General features: G+C 55.7%; 1 protein-coding gene across 1 annotated transcript in view; it reads left to right on the forward strand.

Annotated features, from left to right (window-relative positions):
- Positions 1 to 26,567, forward strand: part of EFR3B (EFR3 homolog B) — a 54,779-nt gene that overhangs the window by 9,295 nt on the left and 18,917 nt on the right. The window contains exons 3-9 of the mRNA XM_050893307.1: positions 10,298 to 10,374; positions 11,453 to 11,580; positions 15,244 to 15,394; positions 20,869 to 20,990; positions 23,798 to 23,947; positions 25,195 to 25,329; positions 25,691 to 25,769. Coding sequence (XP_050749264.1) covers positions 10,298 to 10,374; positions 11,453 to 11,580; positions 15,244 to 15,394; positions 20,869 to 20,990; positions 23,798 to 23,947; positions 25,195 to 25,329; positions 25,691 to 25,769 — 842 coding nt within the window. The remainder of the gene's footprint in view (positions 1 to 10,297; positions 10,375 to 11,452; positions 11,581 to 15,243; positions 15,395 to 20,868; positions 20,991 to 23,797; positions 23,948 to 25,194; positions 25,330 to 25,690; positions 25,770 to 26,567) is intronic.

Raw genomic sequence — 26,567 nt, forward strand, 5'->3', positions numbered from 1 at the left:
GGGGTGCATACGGGGGGAGGTCCTGAGATGTGTTGGGATGCAGCAGCTGCCTCCTGCGGGGAAAGGAGCGGAGCTGGTGGGCTTGGGGAGCGGGTTTCTACCTAGTGGGGCCAGCAGGAGGGAAGCTGAGGCAGGATGCATGGGTTCCGTTCCTTTCCTCTCCTCGTCACTGTGCTGACTCTTCCGTGGCCTCCGTTGAGTCATTCAGGTCTCCCAGCTGGTATTTTTCCACCCACAAAACAAGAGGGTTGCTTCCCTCCCCTCCTCGGCTGTGGCTGCCTGCGGTGACGGCTGCTGTGTGCCCCAGGGACACGGCCCCTCTGCAGCCCCCTCCACGCCGGCGTTCCCTCGCCCCCTCTGACCGCAGGACCCGTCTGTCTGGCGTGGGATGGCAGCAATGCTCTCGTTGCAGGACAACCGTCCCCGATGCCCAAATGCTCGCGCTGGTGCATTTTCCATCTGAGCTCCCTGCCTTGCTCAGGGCTTTTGCATCCGCGTTGGGGCTTGGGCTGATTTTTGGGGGGTTTTCTTTTGGGAATTTGTGCTGCTGGCAAGCAGGAATTTGCAGGGAGCTGTTGTCATCATCCAAGCAATTTCCAGCAGCCTGGAGCACGTAATAATCCTCTCTGCCGGGGGACTGCAGGGGACCCCAGCCCCTCTGCATACCTGGGGGAGAGCTGAGCCACAGGTCCCCAAGAGCCCCATTTAATGATCTGGCCCAAGGGGTGTGACATGCTCTGGTTGTCCCCTGGGATCTTGGCTCAGTGGCCGGCCTGTCCTTCCCACCGGGAATGAGAATGTCACATCGGGCCACAGCTCCACTTATCCACAGGTTATGCCTCTGCTAGCATCTTGGGGAAGTCTGTGCTCCGAAATACCTGGCGTTTCCTTAGGGTGGGGAAGGGCAGAGCATCTTTAGGGACCTGAATGTGACTTCGAGGACAAAAGCCAGGCTGGTCCCTTCCCCGGTAGCGCTCATGGCCAGGCATTGCTGCGGCTCATGGTCCTGGAAAGCATCCAGGAGCTGGAAAGCTCTGTGGGATACTTCGGATGAAAGGTGCATTAGGAATGCAAAGGATTATTGGTATCTTTTTAATCTCTGTTTTAACTGTCTCTTGGCCTGGGGGAAGGATTAGATGAGTGACTGGGGATGGTTTTTTCTTCGTGGACAGGACAAAGTGGTGCAGAACGCTTGCTCTGTTATGGGGGAGACCTGCTGCCTCCCTGGGAGGTGATCAGAGGGGCAGCGTGGGGGGCACAGGCCACCCTTTGCATCCCCTCTAATCCTGCAGCGCTGGCACCTTGCGCTGAGCTGGTGTTTGTGTGTGCCTGGCATATGGCTGTGCCTAGCACCCGTGGCTTGTGGTGTGGGGCCGTGGTGGTGGCTGTGCCCGTGGAGCAGGGCTGCTGGGGATCTACGCCCGTTTTTAGCCCGGGTTTGGTTTCCTTTTGCAGTCACCGGTGAAAACGGGGGAGCCAAGCTTCGACCCCAGCTATGCCGGCACCTGGCCTGGGTGGCTGGAGTCGTGCAAACCGCAGTTTTGTGAGCCGAGCCTTCAGGTTGGTGTCCCCGTCTCCGGTGGGAGTTCACTGTCCTGAGCCAGGCTTGAGGATTAGCTGCTCCATGGGAGATTTTGCGCCACAGGAGCTGGGGTGCTGCTGTCAGGCTTCGGCTGGCAAGAGGGCACGGTTGCCCCACGCTTGAGGGCTGTGCGATCGCCTTGGCTGCAGGAGAAGCCCAGTGCTTTGTGTATCCAGCTGCCAGCAACCTTCCTGCTTCACTACCGTCTCCAGGAGGCTGGGCTTTAATTCAGAAATATGTGCAGAAGGCAGAGTGAGCTCGTTGGGCTGAAAGCACTCCAGGAACAGGGGCACGGCTCTGAGGAGAGCACAGGGGGAGAGTGGGGAGCAAGGGAGCTGCGGAGATGGGATGGGGTTGACATTTCCATGGGGGATTCCCAGTGGGGCTTGTCTGCAAGTCCCCCCCATACTTTTGGCAGCTGCTGGGAAGGCAGCATGTGTCGGAGCTGCGGCAGCAAGCCTTTGGGAGCCGTATCCCGACCATCCAGCCCCACAGCCGCTCACCGCAGTTTGTTTCCTCTACGCTCCCTCGCTTCGCTTTCTGGTCGCCGGCACGAGCTGTCTCCTCCCACGCCAGCAGAGCTGGAAATAGAGAAGGTTCCCTTTTTTTTTTTCGGCAGCAGCTGGAGCAGGGGAAATGAGGTTTTTCGGCTACCCGGGGAGGAGGCGTTGTCGGTGGTGGGTGCCAGCAAGGTCCCTGCGAGCTGTCTGGGGCTGCCAGCGTGCCACTGAGTCACAGCCAGCAGCCACACAAGAGGATGGGTTTTGCGCTAAATAAATAGCGCTTGGTGAGACTGGATGGCTCAGCAGGGGAATGTGAAATGCAATTAAGCTTTTTTTTTTTGGCCTTTTTTTTTTTTTTCTTCTATGCTTTTTAACTAAATGATCTGCAAATTAATTCAGTGCTCGTAGAGGAAAAGGGGCTATTTGTGGTGCCGGCTATGCTGGGGGCTTTCCTGAGCCGCCCAGCCACGGCTCTCATACAGGTTTGTGTTAAACCTCGATGGCTGTGGCCGAGTTGAGGGCTTTTTTCCTGGTGCATTTCCAGACGGCGTTGCCGTGTATGGGCAGGATTTGACCCCTGCAGTGAAGATGAGGACTCCTTTGCCTGGAGCAAATGCTAGAGGGGATTGTGCCAGGCCAGGAGCTGGCATTGCTCACCTTGAACCTCATCAAGCCGGACTGCTTAAGGGCTCTGGTAATTGCTTGCGCAATTGGTAATTGCACAAGAAAATGCACTTCCAGAGATGCTTCGCTCCCGGCTGAACCCTTTGCAGCGCTGTAGCTCCGTCACAGGTTGCTCTGCCTTGGGGACTGGAGTTGCTCCCTCTCGGCAGGGACTGCGAACAACCCAGAAAGGCTAGAGAGAAAGCGTGGCCGTGGCCGTGGCCGGTCCCATCACGTTTCTGTGTCTCCGTAAATGAGGGTGTTCAGTCAGATTTTCAGCCAAAAGCTAAAACTGGCTGTAGGCTTCAATGTAGCATATCTTGGGGAAATAGGAAACCGCAGAAACGTGTGTGGTCAGCATCTCACAAAGGTCCTTATTGTGTTTTTTGTTGCACATGCAAAACAGGGCGGGGGGATTTGCATGGTTTTTTTCCTCTAAAAACCTTTCAAACTTGCAAGCTTTCCCATGTCCTTGGCCATTCCATCGCATCCGGCTCTGTGCTGCGTGGGGCAAGGCCCTGGGCTTGCAAAATGAACCTGGCTCTTAATTAAGCAGTTTTCGGAGGCTGGCCCTGATGCTGGGTGGACCCTCAGCCTCCATCAGAGCTTTCACACCTATATGGTCCGGACCAGACACACCACGTCCACACGACAACTGGTGAACGTCTCGCATCGAGGAGCTGCATTGAGGCCAGAGTTTGAGTGCATTTCCTGCTATTTAAGTTCTTTGCTCCCCCCAGCTTTCCCTCTGCCGTGTGTTGTATAATGAAACCAGGCACCCATTAAGGCGCTTAACTCCCTTTCTTCTCCCCTCAAATCGGCACTGCCAGCGTGCCAGGTACGTAATGCAAACCTCCCGGCGCACAGCTCTGCCCTTAATGAGTGGTTTCCCCCACGTGCAAAAGGGCTGGTGTGGTCTTAATGCCCGAGTCTAATCACCGCTGTGAAATATTAATTAACCTGGCCGCTATTGAAGCTTTGTGCGCGCGCTGCGGTGTCAGAGCAGCAGGCTCGGCCGAGCAGTGAAATGTAAATAACGGAGGGCCGAATCCGTCGCTGGTGTAAGCTGGCAGTGGGGCTGATTTATGTCCCACCGCTCACCACGGAGTTGTTAAAGCTGGATTTGATGCCTGCGTGCCTCAAGCTGTTGGCATTTGGAAGGGGGGAGATGGGAGGGAGCATGTTTGGGCAAATCCAGGTGGGATTCAGACATGCTGGCACCAGCGTGGATTCGGTCTCTGGAGCAGCTCCCATTTGGGGGTTCCCTGCATGGGCTGGGGGGAGCCCCGGCACAGAGCTGCACGCTGGGGCTCTGCGTGGAGCCGCTTTGCCCCCCATGGCCGCGGTGTCTGCCCCGGCGAGTCCTGGCTGCGACGGTGGAAGCGAGGTGAGAGCAGCGCGTGGAGAAGTGCCAGGGGGAAGCTGCGAATTTAATCGCTGAACTAAAAGGTTTTGCACCGACGGCTCCGAGCGGGCTGCGGGCGATGTCTGGGAGAGCATTTCCCTCTCCGGCATGCTCCTGTCCATCCCGCTCAGCAACATGAGAAATACGTCCTGGCAGCGGCAGCCTTGGCTTGCCAGTCCCGGGCATCTCTGCTCTTCCTTTGCTGTCAGTGCCTCGAAACATTTCGCTGTCCCTTCATGCCGGCGTCAAGAGATGCAGCTCCCTGTGATCAGCGCTGGCTTGTGCTGCTCTTGGAGGTTTGGGTCTTCTGCAATGTCCTCAAAAGTGTCTCTGCTCGCAGATGAGCTGTCAGCTTTTATAACACCCCCTTTGCAGATGCTGACTCTTACCGAAGGACGCTTGGATGAACGGCGATTAACGAGTGGGGAAGGGAACAAGCTGCGGCCACGCGGCCCGAACCGTTCAGGAAGGTCAGGAACTATTAATTAACATCACGACATTGCTCCAAATTACAGAGCTGTGGAAGCAAGCTGGATTCAGCCCCCTCCCCAGCTCTGCCTCCCCCACTAAAGGTGGTAGAGGTTTAATGCAACCACCTAGGGTCCCCCATCTTTTCATGGCTGCTTTTTTCCAACAGCTCTTCTTTGCATCAGGCTGATCTGAACTGCTCGATCCGGCTCCCCTCCTGGCTTGGGGGCTGCCGTTGCCTCCCCCGGCCAGGGCACGGGACACCTTGCTGTCCTTGCCCGTTCCCAGCACAGCATGCTGCGAGGAGGGCATTGGGTCGCGGTTTTAATCGGTGCCTAGTGTGTTTGGCTCTCTTAAACACGATTAGAGAGAGATTTACTGGCTTGCTTTACAGCTCTGCCAGCCCATGGGGTCGTGCTGATTTACATCAGGATCTGCCCTGGCTCCGTGGGGGTGTGGAGGCAAATGGGGGCTGGCTGCCACAGCAACTGGATTTTTAATGTAGGTTTTCCTGCTCTTAAATTGGTGGCAGAAGCTCAGAGGAGCGCCTGAGCAAGCCTTTCCCTCAGGGGAGCTCACAACCACGCTTGCTTATGGCTGTGGGCTTTCCCCTGGGAATGGCTTTCGGGTAGGAGGGGGTCTGCAAGCGATGCCCTACATCTCTTCCAGTGCCCGCCGTCCCTCGCACCGCTGAGTCTGTCCCTTCTCTCTGCCAGCATCGCTTGTTTCTTGCCTTCCCTGATATTTTTTTTTTCCCCTTCCCATGGGCTGGGGCTCCTCGCTCCATCCCTCTGTGCCCACCCCAGGGTAGACAGAAAATAGGACTAATGGGTCTCTGAGCCAACTTGAATATTGCTCAGTGACATTTCTAACGCATAGCAGGGAGATTTCATCCTTTTCCCTGGGCAGGCTCACCCATCGGGTGCCTGAGGGAGTCAGAGGATGGATATGAAGGAGACTCTCACATCGACTGCATAAATAAGATTTTGCTAAGCAGATTAGGGAAGGGTCTCTGGTTCGGTGTGGGGCTTGGGGGAAGACAATGCTGGGCTGGCGGTACACCCCCTACCTTCAGGCCCCTGTTTTTGCTTGGGGATGAGAGAGCGACCTTCATGGGATATTAGGTTTAATGAGGGATTTTGCGTGATTTAATTAAGATTTATTTGCAATCAGTTGGAGTGCCCTTATTAAGTAAATTCCAGGCCTCAAATAATATGGCCATAAGGTTTTCCAGCCGTGCTTATTGCCAGGATGCCATTAAAATGGGGAGAGGGGAGGGGATTGACGAGGAAAGGCTCAAGGTCAGAGCACTGGTGGGAGAGTGCGTGGTTGTTTCGGGAGGTGAGCTGGGCCTGTGTCCCTTCTCAGCCGGCTGTACTCGATCCCAAAACCCCCAGTTACAGCTGGTACCAGTGAACCCCTCTCCTGGAAACGCATGCAACGAGTTTGTCTGAAAGCCTCAGGGCTCATGCCGGCGTCGGAGCAGCTAAGTGGGGGTTATGCTAGCAAACCACAGTTGCTGGGACTGAAAGACTGTAATTATCCCCAATTAGATCGACTTTCTCGGAGCTGAGCTATCAAAGCAAAAGGCCCTTTTGGCTCGCTTTGCCCCTCGGCGAGAGTACAGATGTGACCTGCCGCGGCTGGGAGTGGTGGTGAAGAGCCCGATAAATGCCGCTGGGGTGCCCCAGCCGGGTGCAAGACAGAGGTGACACACGTATCATGGGTAGCTGCGGGAGCCGATGCTGCTCCTGGTTTCCCACCTTATTCCCTCCATAGGGAGAAGATCGAGTCACATTTCTCCATGCCTCGATTTACCTGATCTTTAAGAAAATCCATGTCCTTGGTTCCCACAGCGGCAGGCTGCCGGCAGGAGGAGAGCGTGACGCGCCGTGCGGGTCCGTGCTTGCATGTCTGTCACATCCCTGGATGCTGTTTCAGGGTCGGTTCCGACCTGCTGAGCCTCCCCCCTTGTTAGCGCTGCCCACAAACGAGCGATGCTTCATGTGCTGAACCGGAGAGCTCTGGGCTCAAGGGACCTTGAAAAACCACCCCCATCTCCACGTCGGGGCTCTCCGAAATGCCCAGCTCCCCGGCCGCCCCCGCGTACCGGTGCAGACGCCGGCAGAGCAAAGCCAGCGCCGTTCCCAGCTGCCATCAGAGCTGCCTCGGTGACTCAGCAGCCGTGCTGAAAGCTCCCTTATTTATTTAAACGGCTGCTCCCGCTCGGCTGAGCATCCCCTGCAGCGATGCTGCTGCTGGGCCGGCCCTGGCCGCTGCTCGGCAAAGAGGAGAGCGATACCCGGCACCCCGAGCCCCCCGGTTTGCTCCGGACGTGATGGCTTTGACTACCTGGGCTCTCGGCCCTGCGCTGCGGCTCTGTGCCGCCGGCCCTGCCTGCTCCTGGGAGATGCTGCACGTGGCCGGAGCAGGTACCTTCTCTCCGCTTTGCTTTTCCCCGGGGTGCTGGGTTGGATCTCCTGGGAGGGGGAAGCCACTCTGGCAGCTGGTGACCTTCAATGTCATAATTCTATTTTTTTAAATACCTTGTACCAGCCTGGGCTGGAGGAATGGATTGCGGCTGTGGGTTTTTGTCCTCGCGGGGGGATGCTGCCGGTCGGTGCCTTGCTCAGGGCCGGAGCTGTGGCTGTGGTGCTGATGCAAGGGTACAAGGTGCATGGGGTCAGTGTGGTGGGTGCTAAAGGAAACCGGTGTCTGGAAGAAGAAATGTCTGTCTGAGAACCTTGTCGGGTAGCCTGGCTGGGGGGGTTGTTGCTAGCCCCAGCGTTAGGGTTTGGTGCTCTGAGGGTCTGGGGGGGGTCCCATATAGACCAAGCACAGGGCTGATTTCAGCCCTGGCGTCAGGACCAGACTTGGGTTTGTTGCTCTCTGGAGAACCCTTGGAGGGAGGAAATAAAACAAGGGAAAATCTTCCTCTTTCCTCAAGGTCTGTGTCATTTTTACTCTGCTTTTTTAAGGAGTTATGGTCTCCCTGTCTGTGCCTGTGTATGTCCAGGCTGGGCAAAACCAACAGATGGCAGGGGTTTGAGGAAGGAAAGTTTCTCTTGGTTTCATGCAAGCAAAGTGAGAGAGACCCTTTCAGTGCCCTGCTGCAGGGAGCTGAGCCCTCTTACTGCACATCAGAGAGCCTCACCTGGAGGCACTGCTCTGGAGGAAGCCCTGTCCTCGTGGTGGGATCCTACCCACCGGTGGCCTGACATGGCTTTGTGTTGAGCAACGTTCCTGTCTTCCCTGTCTGGACCATGTTTGTCCTCCTGGCAGGTGCTTCGGGTCTTTGTCTCTCTCCCACTGCTGCTTTCTTTAGGTGAGGCCTTAAAAATCTCCTACTACTGGAAGAAGAGGTTGTGTTAGGTGAGATGGAAGGCACTAGGTTTAATTATGCAATTATTATTGATGGGATCCGTGCTGTGTCTGCTCTTCAGCTTCATTCATCGGGATGAGGGTGGTGGACTGGGAACACGGCTGGGCTCTTTGTTCCTCTCCCAGGGCTAGGAATGTGCATTAATCCTGAAAATACTCTAAAGTCACATTTCTGGAGGTGAGATAATTACTGAGGAGGCTGCGGGAGGTGGAGGGGACCTGGCTTCTTGGCTAATGGGATCGCTTACGGGGAAACTCTCCAGCTATTTTGCAGGGAGAGCTCATGGCACGTGCTGAGACGCCGGCAGGATGCATGGCCCGGCAAGGTGAGATAAGTCATGCTGCCTCGGCTGTCTCAGGCGAGGGGAATTTATTAAAAGGATTCAGGAGATCATTGGTCGCTCATTTGTGTGAATGGCAAACGAGAATTTATTAAAAGGCCAGTTTAAAGGTACTTTGGAAAAAGAGCAAAATCGATTGAAGGCAGCTGAGAAGGGAGGAGGGAGAGCAGCAGATACGAGACTTAGAAATAAAATATTGGATAGTGGGAAGGTGCGGAGGGATTTGCGGTGAGAGCACGAGAGGTGGAAGGAGCTCTTTGCCACCGCAACGTTGCTGGGTCCAAAGGGGACCCCGAAGCAAGCGGCAGCTTTCAGATGGGGCGCAGGCTGCCTCCCCCGCGCGAGTGCCCGCCGTCGGAGGCGACGTGCTCAGGAAGCGAGCGAGCACATTGCAGGAAGCGAGCGGTGCCAGCGCCGGGAGCTGGCGCGAGCAGGCGTGAGCTCATGCGTTCCAGCAAGAGCGGTCGCCGGCTCCCGCCGGCGCAGCCTTTGTCCCCCCAGCTTCTGCTTCTCGGCGGCGGTTGCCAAAAAGCAGCCCCAAATTACTCACGCTTGCCCGGGCTCTCAAAGGCCGGTGCTTTGGGGTGGCTGACACCAGTCTCCTCCGTGGGGTGCAGCATCCGAGTAACACCAGGCCCCGGGGAAAAAATGCATTGTGCTGGAGCAGGGGGATCCTGGCGTGCAAAGCCCTTGGAGCAGTGCTGGGGAGGGTAGCGGGTCCAGCAATCTCTTTCCCCCCCCCCCTTTTTTTAAAATAAACAAACTCTGTGTATATTCATCAGCGGCCGGGAGGCAGGGCAGCACTGGTACAGCTTTATGCAGGGGGATGTATCACGGTGGAGGTGCCCACGAACGCTGAACTCTCTGGTGCTGCAGCCATCCCCATGCTTGGTGCGTGTGGGAGCACAATGGATGCTCGAGAGCCCACCTGGACCACGGGCCGTCCCCGAGCCAAAGACAGTGGGATCCCTGGCTGCTGTGGAGGGTGTGCTGCGGTCCTGAGAAACAGGATATGGCACAGGGAGAAATATCCAGGTTGCAAACGATCCCTTCCTCCCTCGGCAGCTCCCCGTAAGCAGAGCAGGGGATCGCAGCCACGTTTGGGATATTTGGCGGCTAGGGCTAATTGCTTTGCTCTCAGTTGGGATGAGGCTGCTGCCCGTCGTTCGCTGGCCTGCCGAGTTGCTGCTGTGAGGGGTTTTGGCTCTCGGAGAGGCTGCACGGGGCACAGCTTGTGCATTGGGGACGAACTGCTGTCATGTCTGAGGCCCCTCAAAAAGAGATGCTGGGTATGGTCGTGTTGGTGTCCTGCAAAACACTTGGTGCCCTCCTTGGGGGAGAGCGACCACGATCCAGCAGCCCAAAGGTAGGGGGGCAATCAAAGGTGTTTGGCGTTGCTCAACAGCTCAGCTTTGGGGCTACAAATGGGAAAATGCATTTTCCTTTCATAGCCCTCATAAGATGCTCTCTCTTCTTTTTCTGTCTTGCTGTCTCCAGCAGTCTGTGTTCTCTTTATCGCTGCTGGCTCCATGGGGAGCGTGGGGCAGGGTGTGAGTAGTGTGTCCTCGGGTGAGTGGTTGGAGGAAAGAGCTCTTGGTCTGAGGACCTGCAAAAGAGGATCTTGCAAGATACAGAGGCACAGATTTAGGGAAACTTTGGACATCTTGGTCTCTGGAGGCTGCTTTCTTGGGTGAGAAAAGCAGAGAACCCTGCAGTCCTACGTCAAATGACGCTGGTCACCAGCCAATTCCCTGCCTCTCAGCTGCAGTTTTCTTCCCTTGTTTTTTTTGGCTGCAAAACTCTGGGATGTTGTCAGCTTGGTGCGCTGTCCTCTTCCCCGGCTTCCCCGCTGAATCCAAGGATATGTTTTCCACCAAGGGCACCTCCACGCAGGGGTTTGCCCTGGAGCTGAGGATTTTGTCCCTGCTGACCGGCTCTGTCTCCCCTCTTCCAGGTGTGTGCGGCTGCTGCGGCGCCCTGCGTCCTCGCTATAAAAGACTCGTCGACAACATCTTCCCTGAGGACCCAGAGGTAAACGAGGCACTGCTTCACGTGCCGAAGCTCTGGTGCTTCACACACCAAAGCTCCGGTGCTTGGGTTGCAGGGACACGGTGTGACCTACCCAGAGACAGCTCCTGGGAGGCTGGCGATGCTTTGACTCCATAAGACCATCCCTGGAGGGTTGGATTTTCCTTTAAAGCCTGTTTGTGAGTGGAAATACAGAAGCAGCTCCTCCAGCCACATCGGCCTGGAGGGACAGGCTTCCTTTCCCAAAGGTGCCGGGCAGATGCCGAGGATGGATGGATGGGCGGATGGGGGACTGGACCTGAAGGCGTACGTCCTTCTCTTTGCAGGATAAGGAAAGCAGCTTCTAAGAGCGGGGGTCCCTTGGGGCCTCAGCCGGGCTTTCTAGCTCAAAAGCTGCTTATGCTTCCAGGATGTGGGGAAGCTGGTGCCCTGCTTGCTGCCTCACTGAATTGGAGATGGGGGATGCCCTGTCAGCTGTTCCTGGAGCATCCCAAATCCGGCCTCTTTGTCTCCTTTTCACAGCTGAGATGCGAAGGCAGTGGAAGAGGGGCTCCCGGCTGGGGGTAGCGGGGCTGGGATTCCCCAGGGAGGCGGTGAGCGCCTGTTTTGTCATGGTGCTGGCAGCAAAGCTGAACAAGAGAGGAGGCTGCTGCTGAGCCATGCGGAGAGGAGGAAGCACCGCAGTTTTCCAGGCTGCGGGGGACTGGGGCTGGCAGCTTGGCACGCTTGTGTTGTTTGGCCTCAGTAGCCTGGAGGTGTTGATGTCCCTGTCTGCCTCTGTCCCCCTTGGGTGCTGGGGCACTGTTAGGGGCTGGCAAATGGTTCTCGTGTTTACAGTATGGGGTGCTTGATGGAGGCTTGCACTGGGGTCACCCCTGGCTGTGGTGCATCGGAGAGCCCTCAGCTGAGGCTAAATGCAATCCTCATTTGCCTTCCCTGGTGTACAAGGTGTGGGGAAGCGCTGGGATGGGACTGGTGTGCTCCAGACCTCTGGCATCGCTGCCAAGGTTTGCTGCAGAGACGCTCCTGATGTTTGCTGGGTCTGGGTGTGAGGCTGTGATGCCCTGTGCTGCTCTTTCAGGATGGGCTGGTGAAGACCAACATGGAGAAGCTGACATTTTATGCCCTGTCTGCCCCAGAGAAGCTGGATCGCATCGGTGCCTACCTCTCCGAGCGGCTCATCCGAGACGTGAGCCGACACCGATATGGGTAAGGGCTGGGAGGCTGTTTTAGCCGCCCCAGTGATTGGCATAACGATGGGACACTAGATAGTAGAGGGGGCTCACGCAAGGGGGAGAATGTGTGGGGTACACAGCTCCTGTGTGCTCCAAGGTGTCCTGAAGCTACGAGCACACTGCAGAGAGACCCGAGCATGTTCTGCCTCTGAAAGGGAGACCTGGGAGCACGCAGGGATGTGCAGACTCCTTGCAAAGTTGCAAGGGACCAGGCAAGCTGGGAGCCATGTAGTGTTTCCCTGGCATCGTGCTTGAGGAGTCTGCGTGTGTATGGTGTTTGTCCTCAGCAGCAGGACTGCCATCATCCCTCTGGGCCATCATCAGGAGCCTGTGGCACGCTCCTGGCCTTTAAAAGCCCACAGTGGCTCTTCCAGAGCCAGATGGAAGTCTGGCTAGGTGTGGGCAAGCAGCTAAACAGGGTGGTCCTGGCTGCAGCTTGCTGGGAGTTATTCAGGACAAGCTTGGGTGTGCTGCACCCCATGCACATCTCTGTTGAGCTATGGTGACGTGGCACAAGCGGGAGCAAGGACGAGGGGCAGCGCGCTGATGCTTTTCGAGAGAGCACATGATGGGGATGCACTGGGCTGGATGGGGATTGCTGTGTTTGCTCTGTCCGACTTACCTGCGTGGTCCTGGCTGGGCCCCATCCCTTCGTCTTCCCTCCCCGCATCGCTTCCAGCAAGGCTTTGCTGTGTTTACTGCAAGGAGAGCAGCGCCCACCTGGAAATAGCTGACTGCCCCGATTAGAAACTCTGGGGGAGCACGGGAGGGCTCCTTCCCTTTGAAATAGCTCCTGGATTGATTCTTGTTGTCTCCTGAACAAAGCCGCAGCAGACAAACACAGCTCAGCTTCGTGGTGCGATCTTCAGCCCGCCTTTTATCCTGGGGGAAGAGAAGCCAGCAGCCTGCCTAAGAAGTGTTAAAGTTGGAAAACCTTCAAAGCCTCATCTGCATCACCCGTCATCGGGAGTGACAGGACATTCAAAGCTCTGCCTGATGTTCTGCGGTTAAGCGGCTGTTAACAGGTTCTGCTTGCTATGTTGGGAAAAGAAAAGCTTTCAAAGATTTTTGACATCTAATGACATGCCTCGGTGGGTGGAGGGGGGAATATATTCCTTCCTCCGCCGCCTGTGCATGTAGGCATGTAATTGGGTTGGAGCACTAGCTGATTTTCAGGGTCTAACTTTGAAATGCCTGAAATGGGTTTGGATCAACCTTTCGTTTGTAGGTCGGTGTTGGCTAGAGCAGCAGGGCTTGCCCTGCTGCTGACACCGCAGCTGGGCTTTGAAAGAGCAGCTGAGCATGTAGGTACCTGTCTCCTGCGTGTAAGATGAAGGTAGCCTTGATTTCAGGCCTGTTGGCTGTCATCTTTTTGTTACCTTTATTGCTAAAAGGAGAAAGCGCTCTTGTTTGAGTTTGCAGCAATGCAACCCACCATCTGTAAGAGGATGGTTGGGGTAGGTCGGAGGTGACAACTCCACAAGTGTCCATTTTCCCTCTTGGTGGCCTGTGTCCAGTTGTCCCCAAAAGAGAAGCCATGCTGTTGCAATAATACTGGCACAGAATGTTGTTTTCAGCCTTGTTTCCTACAAGAAAGGAGCTTGATGCTTCATGCTGGTCATCAGTCACCTCTTCATACCTTTTTTTCCCTCTGGGCCAGTTTTAACCCAGTTTGACAGATGGGTAGGAGCCTTACAGATCAGGAATAGCTGGCTGCTTATTTTCACAGTATCTGGAAGAGCTGTAATGGTGTCTGAAGGACAGGCTGCAGTGTGAGCTCAAGCACGTTACAGGACACCAAAGAATCTGCTCAAGGCTGGAGCCAGATTTCAGCAGTTCTGGGGCCTCAGGAGAAGGGATCGATCTTTCTGTGTTTTACCGGCTGGAACCTGGAAGTCCAGGGTTTTTCAGACACCTCCTTTTCCCCGAGAGGGCAGTTGCCTCCCCAGCTGCCCTTTAATGTGCAGGCAGGGCTGGTGCAAGTAGATGTGCAGCTCCTGCCCGCCTCGCTGCTGGTGAGCTCGGTGCTTTCGGGTTTCCCTCTTGCAGCACAAGCTGGTGGCTGCTGTGTGCCACCCAGGCTGCAAATCCAGCTGTGCAAGGAGCTGGCTCAAAAAATGGAGGTTAAAGGAGGAATTGTGCTCAATATCAAGAAATCTGGGCTTGCCACCTCCTGCTTTCGGCCATGGCAGGAGATCTGGGCTCGATGTGAGCTGCTGTGGTACAAAGATTCTCAGCTGCACGGAGAGCAGGAGTCAAAGGGAGGTGGTAAGGAGCTGTAAAGTTTGTTTTATTCCCAGTGTCCTGGTACTGGGTCCATGTCAGGTGTTTGGATACCTCAGAGCTGGAGCTGTGAGACTCGGTGCAATCACCATTTGGGTTTTTTCTGTGTTTTGGGCAACTCCATCTGGAATAAATGTCTGCTCAGAACAGTCAGAGGCTGGGGTTTGCTTCTTCGCTGGGCTTTATGCACACAGTGGGCGACCAGCAGCTGGAGGTCAGTGTGGTCATTGCACAAGCAGCCCATCCAGGGGCTCCGGCCACCACGTTGGTAATGAACCAGATGCTGTCGATGCAGAAAGTGCCGCAGGACCAGCCTGCGAATGGACTTCGCCAGAGCCACTCCAAGCAACTGGTCCAGTTTGCCTTGGAAATATGAAGTAACACCCAAGAAATTCATCAGTTGCAGCATAATGAGCTGGCCACCTCTGTAACGGGCACCCAATCGAGATTCATCGCTGGGCACAAGGTTTTCCAGCTTCCTCTTAGAGGCAGGAGCATGGCAGGACTGGTTTAATAAATAGCCTGGAATATGTGCCGTAGCAGCTTGCAGTGAAGCCAGCTGCCAGAGGGTGGTCTGTGGGTGAGCTCAGCCTGGTCGGGAGGGATGGTGAAGGGATGTGCTGCGCTCAGGGAGGCCACCTGCATGGCCCAGGGACCCGTCACGGGTGCGTCCCCTCTTGCTGCTGTGTTTGAACCAGGTTCTGAGCTTCCCCTGTTCCTGTTCGGCACACAGAGCCAAGACTGAGTGACTGAGCCCCATCCCTCGAGGGATGGGGGACGAGGTAATCCTGGTGTGGGCAATGCTGCATCCTGGTCTGTGCACTGTTGGAGGAAACCCTGCTCACCCCGGGAACTTCTGGGGTGATATGAAGATGCTTTGCAGGATTGCTTTATTGTGTATTTAAGCACAGCTTTTCTGGAGCACATCAGTCTAATTCTGTGTTCTCATCCTGTCCCTCCTCCCTGGCCAGGACCAGCTGGGTCTGCAAGAACGGTTGCCTGTGATGCTGAGCCCACCCTGCACAAAGCCCAGTGCTCCCTCACGGGATATAAAGACCAGTTCAGGGCAAGGGAGGCCCACAAGCAGTGCGGGGGGAGATGCAAGGTGTTGCTGGCAGCCTTGGCCCCGGGGCAGTTGGATCTTCGCTAGGAGGAGAGATGCTGGGAGCAGCCAACACCATCTAAAATTATCCCAAGGGTATTTTGGGTGTAAAATTTTTCTCCTTGAGTTGGCCAGGGCAGGAGGTTGGCGTTTTGCTGGTGGGTACCCAGGCAGTTTGGGAGAGGGGAGGGAGGGATGGCCGCGGGCCCATGCTGCTGTCGGGGAGTGACCCTGGCCTCTGCCCACTCCCAGGTACGTGTGTATTGCCATGGAGGCCCTGGACCAGCTCCTCATGGCCTGCCACTGCCAGAGCATCAACCTCTTCGTGGAGAGCTTCCTGAAGATGGTGGCGAAGCTGCTGGAGTCAGAGAAGCCCAACCTGCAGATCCTGGGGACCAACTCGGTGAGTAGGAGTCAGTGGGAGGTGGCAGCACGCTGCTGACCCTGTCCTCTGCTTTCCACCCTGCCTGTCACCCCCACATCTCTGCATGGTGCCAGGGCAGGAAACCTTGTTGGGAAAGGATGGGGAGCAGCTGCAGGGGAGGATTTATGGTGTCCCCTGTCACGTGTCCTGCCATGCATGAGGTTTCCAAGATCCCGGCTGTGCTGCCTGGGTGCTGTCCCTGCTGTTTGCTGTCTGTGACCAGTCGCTGGTCTCTGATCTCTGCTGCCATGCCTTCCCTCTCTTGAATTCAGCTTTTCCTAAACGAGCCTGAGGACACAGGGGCTGTCAGCGGTTTCGGACAATAGACCAACTTAGGAGGTGATCCCCATGGATTTTGGGAGGTATTTGTGCTCAGAAAAGGGCTGGCTTAAACAGAGCTGCTGCTTGCAATAAATGGCTTAGCTGGACTGGGGATGTGTCGGTCACAGACGTAAAATGAGGGGAAAGGAGAAGCACGGCTGAACAAAGGTGACATCCTCCCAGCATCCAAACTGCTGATCCTGGCTGGCAGCCAGCAGCCACTTGTGCATGGCCTTTCTGCTGGTTTTTTCTGGGAACACTGGGTGTACCTAACACCCAGGCTTGTGAGGGCACTGCCAGTGCCCGATAGCTTGGCTTGGACAAACAGCATCTGTCCTTGCTGCTTTTTAAGAGGGGGTTTAGATGGAGCTGATCATCCTGTGGGCAGGAGGGTGGACTGGGTAGATGCTCTCTTGAGCGCCTGGGAAACGCACAGACAGCTCAGCTCTAAGCTTTAATTCTCTGACGTGTACGATGGGGAGAGGGACGGTATTAATGTTTCTGCTGATGCCTCCCGGACAGGGTAGCACTGCGTCCCATGATGGTTCTCTCCTCCAGGAGCTGGCACGGTCCCAGATGCAGGGTTGTAAATACCTCCGCTGAGGCACGGGCAGCCGAGTGGAGACCTTTCATGCCCCATTCTCCCTCGCAGCTAGTTGTTCCCAGCTGAAAGCGGTGTGAGCTGCCCATCGGCAAACCTATTAATCCACAGCCCTTGGAGAAGCAGGAGGATTGATGCCTCGGTTGAAACCTGCTGCCGACAACAGCTTACCGTGGCATTTCGGTGCGGTGATGCTGCCGTAAGCCCTGGGTATGCTGCAGGGGCTGCCTGGGAAAGCCCCCTTGCAGTGGGAGCAGGGTCTCCGGGCAGCACCCACATCCCTCTGCCCAAGGGTGGCCCAAGCTCTGTGGGAGACTGGAGAGGTGCCACTTGCTGTCCAAATGTCTTGAGACGTACCGGAGCTGCCTGGATGCGTCCCAGTGGCATGCAGCTGGATCTCTTACTAAGAAAACACCCTGTGTTGCAGTGCAGCCCTGCCCGCAAATGCATGCAATATCCCCTTGCCCAGCCCCTGAGCTGTTCGGGAAATGCAGGGGTTGTCCCAGGGTCCAGAGGGACCTGGGGTGGAGGTAGGGTTTAAAGCTCAACTCAGCCAGCGTCTCCCTATCCATGGCCGCTCTCTGGATCCTCCTCAGGTCCTTGGTGCTTGAGCAGAGCCCTGCATCGAAGGGGCAACTGGCACATGGCAGGGAGCTGCCCCTCAATGGGAGCTGCCGGCACAGAGCCGGGGAGGGGACAGCCCTCACTGCAGGGGCTCGCGATGCCACAGCAGAGGCTTCAGCGTACCGGCCCCAACACAGACATCCTCGAGCGGGAGGCATTGGGTCAAGGCAACACCCTGCCTCATGTTCCCTTCCCATGTGGAGCAAACCTCCTGTGTTCAGGCACCCGTGGAGAGGAGAGATGGTCCTGGACCACGGATAGGTGTTTCCTTAGCGCTGCTGTCACTGCGGTCAGGAATCAGAAGCAGGTGTTTTAATGAGGAGTCCAGATCAGGAATGATGGTTTAGTGATGCTTTTGGTTTTTGCCTTCTCAAGTGTGGCGGCATTCAGAGCGGCAAATAGCACAGAAAACTTGTGAGTTTTTATAGAAAAGTGAGTAATGATAATGAGACACTTCTTCCTATATCTGCTAATGAGGAATATGCCTGAGGCTTGTGCTTAATTAGAGGGTGCTGTCTCAAGCAATCTTCACAACAACAGCGCTGATGGCAAAGGAGGGAGGAGGTTGTTTATAGAAACCTGCTCCAAGTGAGTCATTCTCCACGGTGTGAAATCTCGCCTGAAACACAGTCTCCCTCCTCGCGCAGAGCCAAGGTGTCGTGCTGTGGAGGGGCTGATCCCGAGGACCAGCCCGCCGGGCTCCACGGCCACAGCGCTGGAGGTGGCAGCGAAAATCCAGCATCCCACGATCGCTGTAACCCCATCCTATCATCCCCGGGGTGAACATATGGAGCTGCAGCTTAAATCCACTTTGGTTTCTCATCCTCGTTAGGAGGCTGCTGGGCAACCTCCCCGCTTTGGGTAGGAACCATCTAATTTCCAGCTCAATGTCGTTCCCATTTTATTTTTCCTTGAACCAACATTGATCTTTCATTTAAACAGCTCTTCCCCCGCCTTGATGTTCCTCTTCTGATGTATTTATGTCTGATGTATTTATAGGTGGCAGCGTTATCCCTTCCCAGCCGTTGTTTTGCTTCTCCAAGGCAGCCGCGCTTTTCGCATTTCCCCTGCACTTGCTCCCTGCTCATCCCAGCCGTGTTTCAGTTGGAGCTTGTTGGCTTCAAGCATGGGAGCCCCAAGCTGCCCAGCCCCGCACCCCTTCAAACCACAGCAGAAATAGTATTGCATTTCAATGTTTTAAACTGTTTTCTCAGTGGAAATATGGCATGAAGCTGCAGAGCAGCTTTTCGGCTGGGATGCGGTGCCCCTTGGTAAAAATAAATCGCTTTCCCTGAGGGATTGATGCCTCCTTTCCTGCCGGCCCAGCTCTCGCTGGGTCATTTCCCTGTATCCTGGTGCTGCTTTTTGCCACTGGGCACAGCCTGGCAGCGGGACCGGGGCGGGCCTCTCCCGTAATTGCTGCATGGTAGAACACCCTTGTAGGGGCAGCCAAGTCTTGGAAAAATGCAATAGTCTGTGAGCAAGTGGCAGAGTCCTAAAAATGTCCCATAGATGGAGGAAGGAGAGGCTTGGAGGCTGATTTTTCTCTGTTCTTGGCTGCTTTTTACAAGTTCTGGCCCTGCTGGAGGCTGCAGGCTGAAAATGGATGCAGAGAGGGCAGCTGCCTCCAGCTGTTGGCAGATGTGAACACTGTGCCGCATCCAGTGTCACTGGGCATAGTGGCACCACGCGGGGACATCTGTCCCCTGAGGACAGAGGCGGGCAGGGCTCGCTGTGCCTGGCAGCCCGGCCAGGGAAGCTGCCCTCGGGGCAGCGAGCTGAACCTCGGGCGCTGCTGGTGTGGATGGGTGGGCTGGCAATCCCTGGGGCCTTGACAGCTTCAGAATAAGGAACGCTGATGGGGTGGTCCTGTTTGGCTGCCCGATGGCATGAAACGAGCTGCCGTCCTCCACGTGGCTGTGGGATCGATACCTGCAGATACTGGCGGCAGAGAAGCCATTTCCTTCCTTTATTTCACGACGCTTCGTAGCCACGGGATGCTTGGGACAGCTCTCCCGGAGCTGCCACAGGGATCCCCGTTACTGCACCTCACTCTGCATCCTGCCCTCGCCTCCGGTTGCACGTGGAGTTGCCATGAGCTTAAAAAACCCACTTTGTGCGCTGCTTGGTACAGAGGTTTCTTATATAACAGCCCTGCATTTTTCTGGTGAGTAAGAGGAGTTTATCAGTTGGAGCCAGTCCCTGCACTCTGGGAACAGTTCCTGGCGGGGCTGAGCTGGCTCCTTCCCTTGTGCAGAGCCAGCCTTTGCAAGCTGACGTTATTAATAGCCCGGCACAGCGGGTGCATGCTGATCGGCGCCTGTGTGATGTGCTGGGACGGGTGGGCTGGCTTTGCCAGCTGTGGAGGGGCACCGGTGGGCCGTTCGCCTGCTGCTCTCCTGGCGGGGCTGGATGCCAGCAAATGCAGAAAGCAAAAAATGAGAAAAGCCTGCTGATAGAGTCAGGGTTAAGAAGGAGCTCCTGTGTGGCATGGCATCTCCAGAGGGTGCTGAGCACCCTAAGAAATGCTGGGTGACAGGCCACCCCTTGGAGGTAGGTTAGGTCCTCCCAGCTGGAAGAGGAACCCGGCAGTCCTGATGCCTTTCCCAGGACAGCTTGCCTGAGTGATGTGGGATTGCTCGGTGCGACCGCAGAGCTTTGTGCCACGCTGTCGTAAGCAATGGGGCTGCACCGGCATCGGCACTGCATCGTTGCTCTCCCAGTTGTCCTGGTTTTGGCTGGGATAGAGTTGCTGGGTAGCAGTTAACAGGTGGGGTGGTTTTGGGGATTGCTTGGACAGGGAGCATCCTCTCCCTTCATTGCATGCCAGTGCAAAAGGCATCAGCTGTCCCAGCGTGCTGAAGCAAGTGCAGCACGGGAGCACAAAAGCAGCCAGCAGATTTCTCTGCCCAAAATCTTGGCAAGCAGCCGCTTACACCCTTGCTCCATGTGGGAGGATAAAGCACGGGGACTTGGTGGCACGATGCTTGACCCAGGCCAAGGATAAACCTCGTCCATTCGTAGCACCAGGCGCTGTTGGGTGGATACAGGCTGAATGCTCTGTATGTTCCAGCCGGGAGCTGATGCCTTGGATTTTGTGGCAGCTCTTGTGCTATTGAGGTTTTATTTATTTTTCCTTTTTTAAAGCTACCCCTGTCAGTATGATTGGATGAGTTGAGGTTCCCCCTTCCTGCCTGACCCTTTGTTCTCATCTTTTCATGAATAAGTTTTGGAATTCAGAGGAAAGCTTGAAAACATGTTTATCCTTTCTTCCTCCTTAATTCTCTCCCTGAAAGCTTAAAAGCCAGATCTGCTGGTCAGCTGGCATTTCTGGCAAGCTCCATGCCTGTTGGCACAGCTACGCTGGAAGGGAGCGATGGGACCTCGTGCTGCTGGGTGCTGCGGGTGAGATCGGGGATGTAGTTAAGAACCTGCTTGCAGTTGGTTTCTCCACTGGCATTTCCAAGGCTTTTTTTCACCCCTGCAGCAGCGTTTGGGAAATGTTGGCTGGGTTTTGTGCCATCTGGGAGGATCGAAAGAAGCTGGGGGCAAATTTATCTCCTGTTACTAGTGTGTGCTGCGTATTAGGGATCTCTAACTCAGAGCTTCGTTGCACCCCTAAATGCCCTTTACAGGGACCAGTGGGGCTTGTGGTGAGGTTTGCAGCATCCGCAGCCAGGCCTGGGTGCTGCTGGAGCTCAGTGGGGCTGTGCGGTGGCACGTTCCCGCTTGGGGACCCCATGTCCTGCGTGCAGCTGGGAAGCCTGAGCACATGCCGAGCTGCTGTAGTGAAGAGCCCTGTGCCACGCTGCTGAAGCCCACAAACGTTTGCTGGTTTGGAGAGGAATTTTAAGAATATTTTTGTTGTCATGCCCTCTGGGCTGACCCCTTCTTTCTTCTCTCCCAGTTTGTGAAGTTTGCCAATATCGAGGAAGACACCCCATCTTATCACCGCAGCTACGACTTCTTTGTCTCTCGCTTCAGTGAGATGTGCCACTCCAGCCACGACGACCTGGACATCCGGACGAAGTGAGTGCCGCAAGCGGGGTGTCCCTGGCCCCGTTGGCTCTGCAAACGCATGCTGGGGGGGCTTCCCTGTGCCTCCAGCCTTTGCCTTTCCTGGAGAAGCATCTGCTTTTGGGGACAGGTTGGATGCAGGCTGCACGGACCGATTGCTTTGTGCTCTGATGGAGATGCACAGTGATTCCCCAGAGCTGGCTGCACTCAGGCTGCTGTCCTCTACCCTCCCTTATTTTCCAAGCATTAAACCCTGCTGACTATATGGGAGGATGAAACAGGAACATAGAAAACACAGTGCAGCATGTATCCAGCCTCTGTTGCTGTGTGGGATATTGTGTGCAGTATTACACGCGTGTGAGAGAAGTTGATTTGCATTTGCTGTCCTGAGAGCAGGGCAGCTGTGCTCACTCTGACCACGGCTGATGGCAGGACAAGGGACAAACATGCCCTTGGGCTTCCAGCTTCTTTTCTTTGGGCAGAATGTGAGGAGGTAACATCTGGAGTTTGCCCGTCACAGGCCTGCCTCAGTGCATCTTTAAGCATTTATTGCCTTTGCTCCAGGGCCATGGCCTGCAGAGAGCTGGAGCTCAGAGCAGGAGGTAAGGAGGTTATCCTTGGCCCAAAAGAAAGGAAGATGATGATGGGAAGAGGCCCCCCACTCTTAGCAGAATGAACGTTCACTCAAAAACTGCCTCTTGCAGCCATGTGGTCTGTTATTTTCCATGTTTAAAGGCGGTTACATCTCTCTAGACAGCGTTGAGGACTGACTTGCTTTGCTGTGATGGGAAACGTACCCGCGGGGATTAATTATGACTAAAGCAGACAGATTAATGTTGTTTACTGCTGCCAAGGCCAGGCCTGTCAGTGGTGTATTTAAAAAGACCTGGCGCTTGAAATGGCCCTGTGAGGCACCGATGGCGTAGCACCTCTGGCTCTCGCCGGGAAGCTCTGGGCAGGAGGCCACTGCTGCCAGAGACAAGTTTTCAGTAGAACCCAGATGTCAGGCAGCACTTGAGCACATCGTGTTGGTGCTGTTCCCAGAGCTGCTGTACCAGGGACCGGTTGCCTTGCGGAGGGATGAACCCCTGAGGTTTGCCACTTGTCGTGGAGGCTTGTCTCCAAGGACCAGGCTTGCCTCCTTTTAACACTGCAGACTCACAGGTTTTTTTTTTTTCCTTAATAAGGAAATAATACAGAAGGCTCATTATTTTCACTTGACCTTCAGGGCACCAGTGACGCTGGCTAAATTGCATTGGAGACTGGAAGGGAGAAATTCTGCAGCGCCTGTAATTAAAAAGGAGCACACTGCTTTCCTGGGCCCTTGGTCCTGCTCAAAGCTCCTTCCCTCAAGAATTGTGTCTTGGTCAGATTATTGCCTTGATTAGATCTGCAAAATGTGTTAGGGAGACCTCAGAGCAGGTTATTTAATGCATTTATTTCTGCAGATAAGCACATGCTATCTTTCTCGGGCATTAGCAGTAGGTGTTGAGGGACTGGTTTCAGACCTGGGAATCCTGCTGTGTAGGGAAATTTTTATTGATGACTTTATTGACTAGAGCAGAGTCTTTGGACCAGAAAGGACACAGATGTCAAAAAGCACCTAGGTTTCCCTAGCATCCAGCATCCTTGTGGGTGCAGCTTGGCTCTGCAGCTGCTGGGAATGGGGGAAATGGGAAAACCCTCCATGCATGCCACAGCCGGAGAACGGAGACTTCCTAGGGCCAAAACCAATCCTTCAGAGAGGCCAGGCTCGCTGGTGCCACCTCTCCATCTTGGGTGGTGCATGCTGTGGAGATGTGTGGCTGCTGCTCGCGCCGGGGGCCTCCTGGGAAAGACGGTGGATGGGAGCCGGCTGCTGCTGCCAGGATGATTTCAGCTGGTTCACAGCCTTCCCCACTCACATCTGTTGGGCTGCTGGAAGCCACATCTCTCAGGGATGCGAGGCAGGAGGATTGCCCTGGGGTATACCAGGCCTGGAGCTGGGATTGAGAGCAGCCCTGCGGAGAAGGACTTGGGGGTACTGGTGGATGAAAAGCTGGACATGACCTGGCAATGTGCGCTCACAGCCCAGAAAGCCAACCCTATCCTGGGCTGCATCAAAAGAAGCGTGGCCAGCAGGTCGAGGGAGGTGATTCTCCCTCTCTACTCCGCTCTTGTCAGACCCCCCCTGCAGCACTGCATCCAGCTCTGGGGCACCCAACATAAGGAGGACATGGACCTGTTGGAGTGAGTCCAGAGGAGGGCCACGAAGACGATCAGGGGGCTGGAGCACCTCTCCTACGAAGACAGGCTGAGAGAGTTGGGGTTGTTCAGCCTGGAGAAGAGAAGGCTCCGGGGAGACCTTATAGCAGCCTGCCAGTACCTAAGGGGGGCCTACAAGAAAGCCGGAGAGGGACTTTTTACAAGGGCAGGTAGAGATAGGACAAGGGGTAATGGCTTTAAACTGAAAGAGGGGAGATTTAGATGAGATGTAAGGAAGAAGTTCTTCACTGTGAGGGTGGTGAGGCACTGGCACAGGCTGCCCAGAGAGGCTGTGGATCCCTGGAAGTGTTCAAGGTCAGGCCGGATGGGGCTTTGAGCAACCTGGCCTGGTGGAAGGTGTCCCTGCCCATGGCAGGGGGGTTGGAACTGGATGATCTTTAAGGTCCCTTCCAACCCAAACCTGCATGAACCCCTCCAGTGGCACAGAAATCAGTGTCTTCTCTCCAACTTCTTGCACAGTTTAACCCGTGTATATATGTGTATATAAATGTAAAATAACATATGCTATATACATATATAGATATGTAGCATTTTGGTGTCAATTTGTTCCCCAGGATCCGGATGTCCGGCATTAAAGGCCTGCAAGGAGTGGTGAGGAAGACGGTGAATGACGAACTCCAAGCCAACATCTGGGACCCACAGCACATGGACAAAATCGTGCCCTCGCTGCTCTTCAACTTACAGCACGTGGAGGAGGCTGAAAGGTGAGTGCTCGCTGCTGCCATGACCCACCTGCTCTGCCAGCGGCTTCAGGGCCCCAGGGCTGCTTTTGCCAACGTTTTGCAGGGCAGAGGTGTTGCAGACTGATTTGTGCCTGTGGTGAGTGGCCAGAGGGGAAACCCTGCGAGTACCTGACTGAAGGATGCTGCAGGTGGCAGGAGCTCCGCGTGTCACCCAGTGCCGTGAAGGTTATTGCTGTCTTGGCTGCTGCAGGGCACCGTGGCTCCCGTGGAGCAGAGAGCTCTCTGCACTGTCCGTGCAATTAAGGCACGCTATTTGCAAAGACTCTGAGCTGCCTGTTCAGTGGGCTGACCTCTGTGAGGGATTCCTGCTTAAATGCTACCGAAGCAGTTATTTTAAAGCCAGGCAAGAGGAACCTCAGGAACTGAAATATGGCTTTGCTCGCTGACCCTCCGTTCTTACGGCGTAACCCCCCGCTGGCTGCGTGCTTGCCACCAGCTGGGTGTTTGAAGGGGAGCTGCTTAGCTGAGAAGCGCTGAGCAGAGAAGCAGGCCTGAATTCCTCCTGGGATTTTCCTTTCGAAGGTTGAGAGAGATGTATCAGCCCTGGGAAGCTGGCCTCTGGCCAGATGCCTTTTTCCTTTTTCTTGTAAACTGAAGCATCAAGGTGATAAAAGCATTCCTGGTGTTTGTGTGATGCCAAACAAGCCTGAGTGTGGGAAAAGGGGATGGATCTCCTTTGGGGTGTGCGTGTTCATGGTGACTTGTGCCGGGCCGTGACTGCTGTGCTCTTCCTCTCCTTGGAAGCTGTGTCCACCCTGGGAGGACGTTATGTCCTGCGTCCTCACCGATAAGATCCTTCCCCCTCCAGCACTGAGCACCGTGATCATCCTCCCAGTCCCAGGGATGCGGGGGCTGTCCCTGCTGCCTGGCACAGCCTGGCGCTGCAAGCAGGGCCACCCTGGCACATCCCCCTCCTCTGCAATCCGTGCACCCATGCTGCTCTCTGATCTGGCTCAAATCCAGCAGCGCTTTATCACTGGGCTCTGCTGGGATGGAGCTACCCCATCTGCCTGGCAGGGTGACATTTGGCTGCTGCGGGGTGGCTGTGGGCTGTGCGATGGGTAGCCCACGGCCCTGCGCAGCACGGGGTGTGGGCAGATGCCACGACCATTTTGCTCCAACTCTCCCTGGCCGGGTTCTGTGCCTCTTCTCCCCCACTGCTGCCGCACACTCAGCGCCGCTCTCATCGCCCTCCTCTGCTTTCGCAGCCGCTCCCCCTCCCCGCTGCAAGCCACCGAGAAGGAGAAGGAGAGTCCTACGGAGCTGGCGGAGAGGTGTCTGCGGGAGCTGCTGGGCCGAGCGGCGTACGGCAACATCAAGAACGCCATCAAACCCGTCCTCATGTAAGTCGTGCATCCCTCATTTTTGGCACAAGGGAAACTGAGGCACGGGGAAACAGCCAATGCGGGCCAGAGCTGGGGTGAAGGCATGGGCTCCTCTGGCTCCCCTTGGCACGGTACTGGAGATGGGGACTGGGTTTCAGGCTGAGCTGCTCATTTTTGGATGCAATGAGGAAGATGGCATGGGATAGATAGCTGTCGCTGAGAAAAATCACCCGAGAGAGGAGTTTGTGTGCCTGCCCTCTCCTGCAGTGTTTGCTCCCTGCTGCTTCTGGCCGTCCCTGGTCCTTGGTGCTCCTTTGCACCCCTGCAGGGTTTTGGGTACCGATGGTTACTTTCCCCTCCATTTCCATCTCTTCCCCAGCCACCTGGATAACCACTCGCTCTGGGAGCCGAAGATCTTTGCCACTTGCTGCTTCAGGATCATCATGTACTCGATCCAGGTGGGGAGCTGGCGGGACTCTGGCCGATGGCACCGGTTGGGGATGCACGTGTATGCTTGGGAGCGCCCAGCGTCTGCCTCCACGCCTGGGCTGAGTCAGAGCTGCCGCCGCATTGCTGCATCCCGGCAGTGCCGAGTCTGAGTTCTTGCAATGAGCTCGGCCACCAAGCGTGCCCCAAAACGGGCTGGAGACAGGCACAGTCCGGGTGTGGGCTGCAGCGTGGGCTGGGGGCCCCCGCAAGTATGCGGGGAAATGGCTGATAGGCGTTAGCTTGGCTGTGTGCCGGCTGGGTGCGTTTTAGAATGCTGCTCACGGAGCTTGTATCCCTGTCCCGGGAGCGATTCCTTCTCTCTCAGCAGAAAACAAAGCCCTGCTGAATCAGACGGGCGAGCAGGCGTGCTTCCAAAGGAAGCAGTTGGGCTCCGATGGAAAGCTGCCTCTTTCCAGATTGCTGCTGTGTTAAATCAAGCCAAGCTCCTCATCCTTGCGGAAAAGGAGAGGGGCTGTCTGGGGTGAAACGTGCCCTGGGCAAACCAGGCATTGCGACAGCGCCTGCAGCCTAGCATCCCTGTCCTTAGACATGGGGATGCTCAGAGACAGACCCTGCCAGGCTCTTCCCTTCTCACTGGGGGCTACGGCAATGCAGTTTAGGTAAACCCCAAAGTGATGGGAAAAGGTCCATCCTTTCTTTTTCTATGTGGATCTCAATGAAACTCTGTTTGCATGGGTCCCTGCATGCTGTTGGGCATGGTGCTGCCTTCCCACCCTGCTCCCACTCTGCTGGGGCTGTTCCAGACC

Source organism: Gymnogyps californianus, chromosome 3 (assembly GCF_018139145.2).
Source record: "Gymnogyps californianus isolate 813 chromosome 3, ASM1813914v2, whole genome shotgun sequence".
Taxonomy (NCBI): Eukaryota; Metazoa; Chordata; class Aves; order Accipitriformes; family Cathartidae; genus Gymnogyps; species Gymnogyps californianus.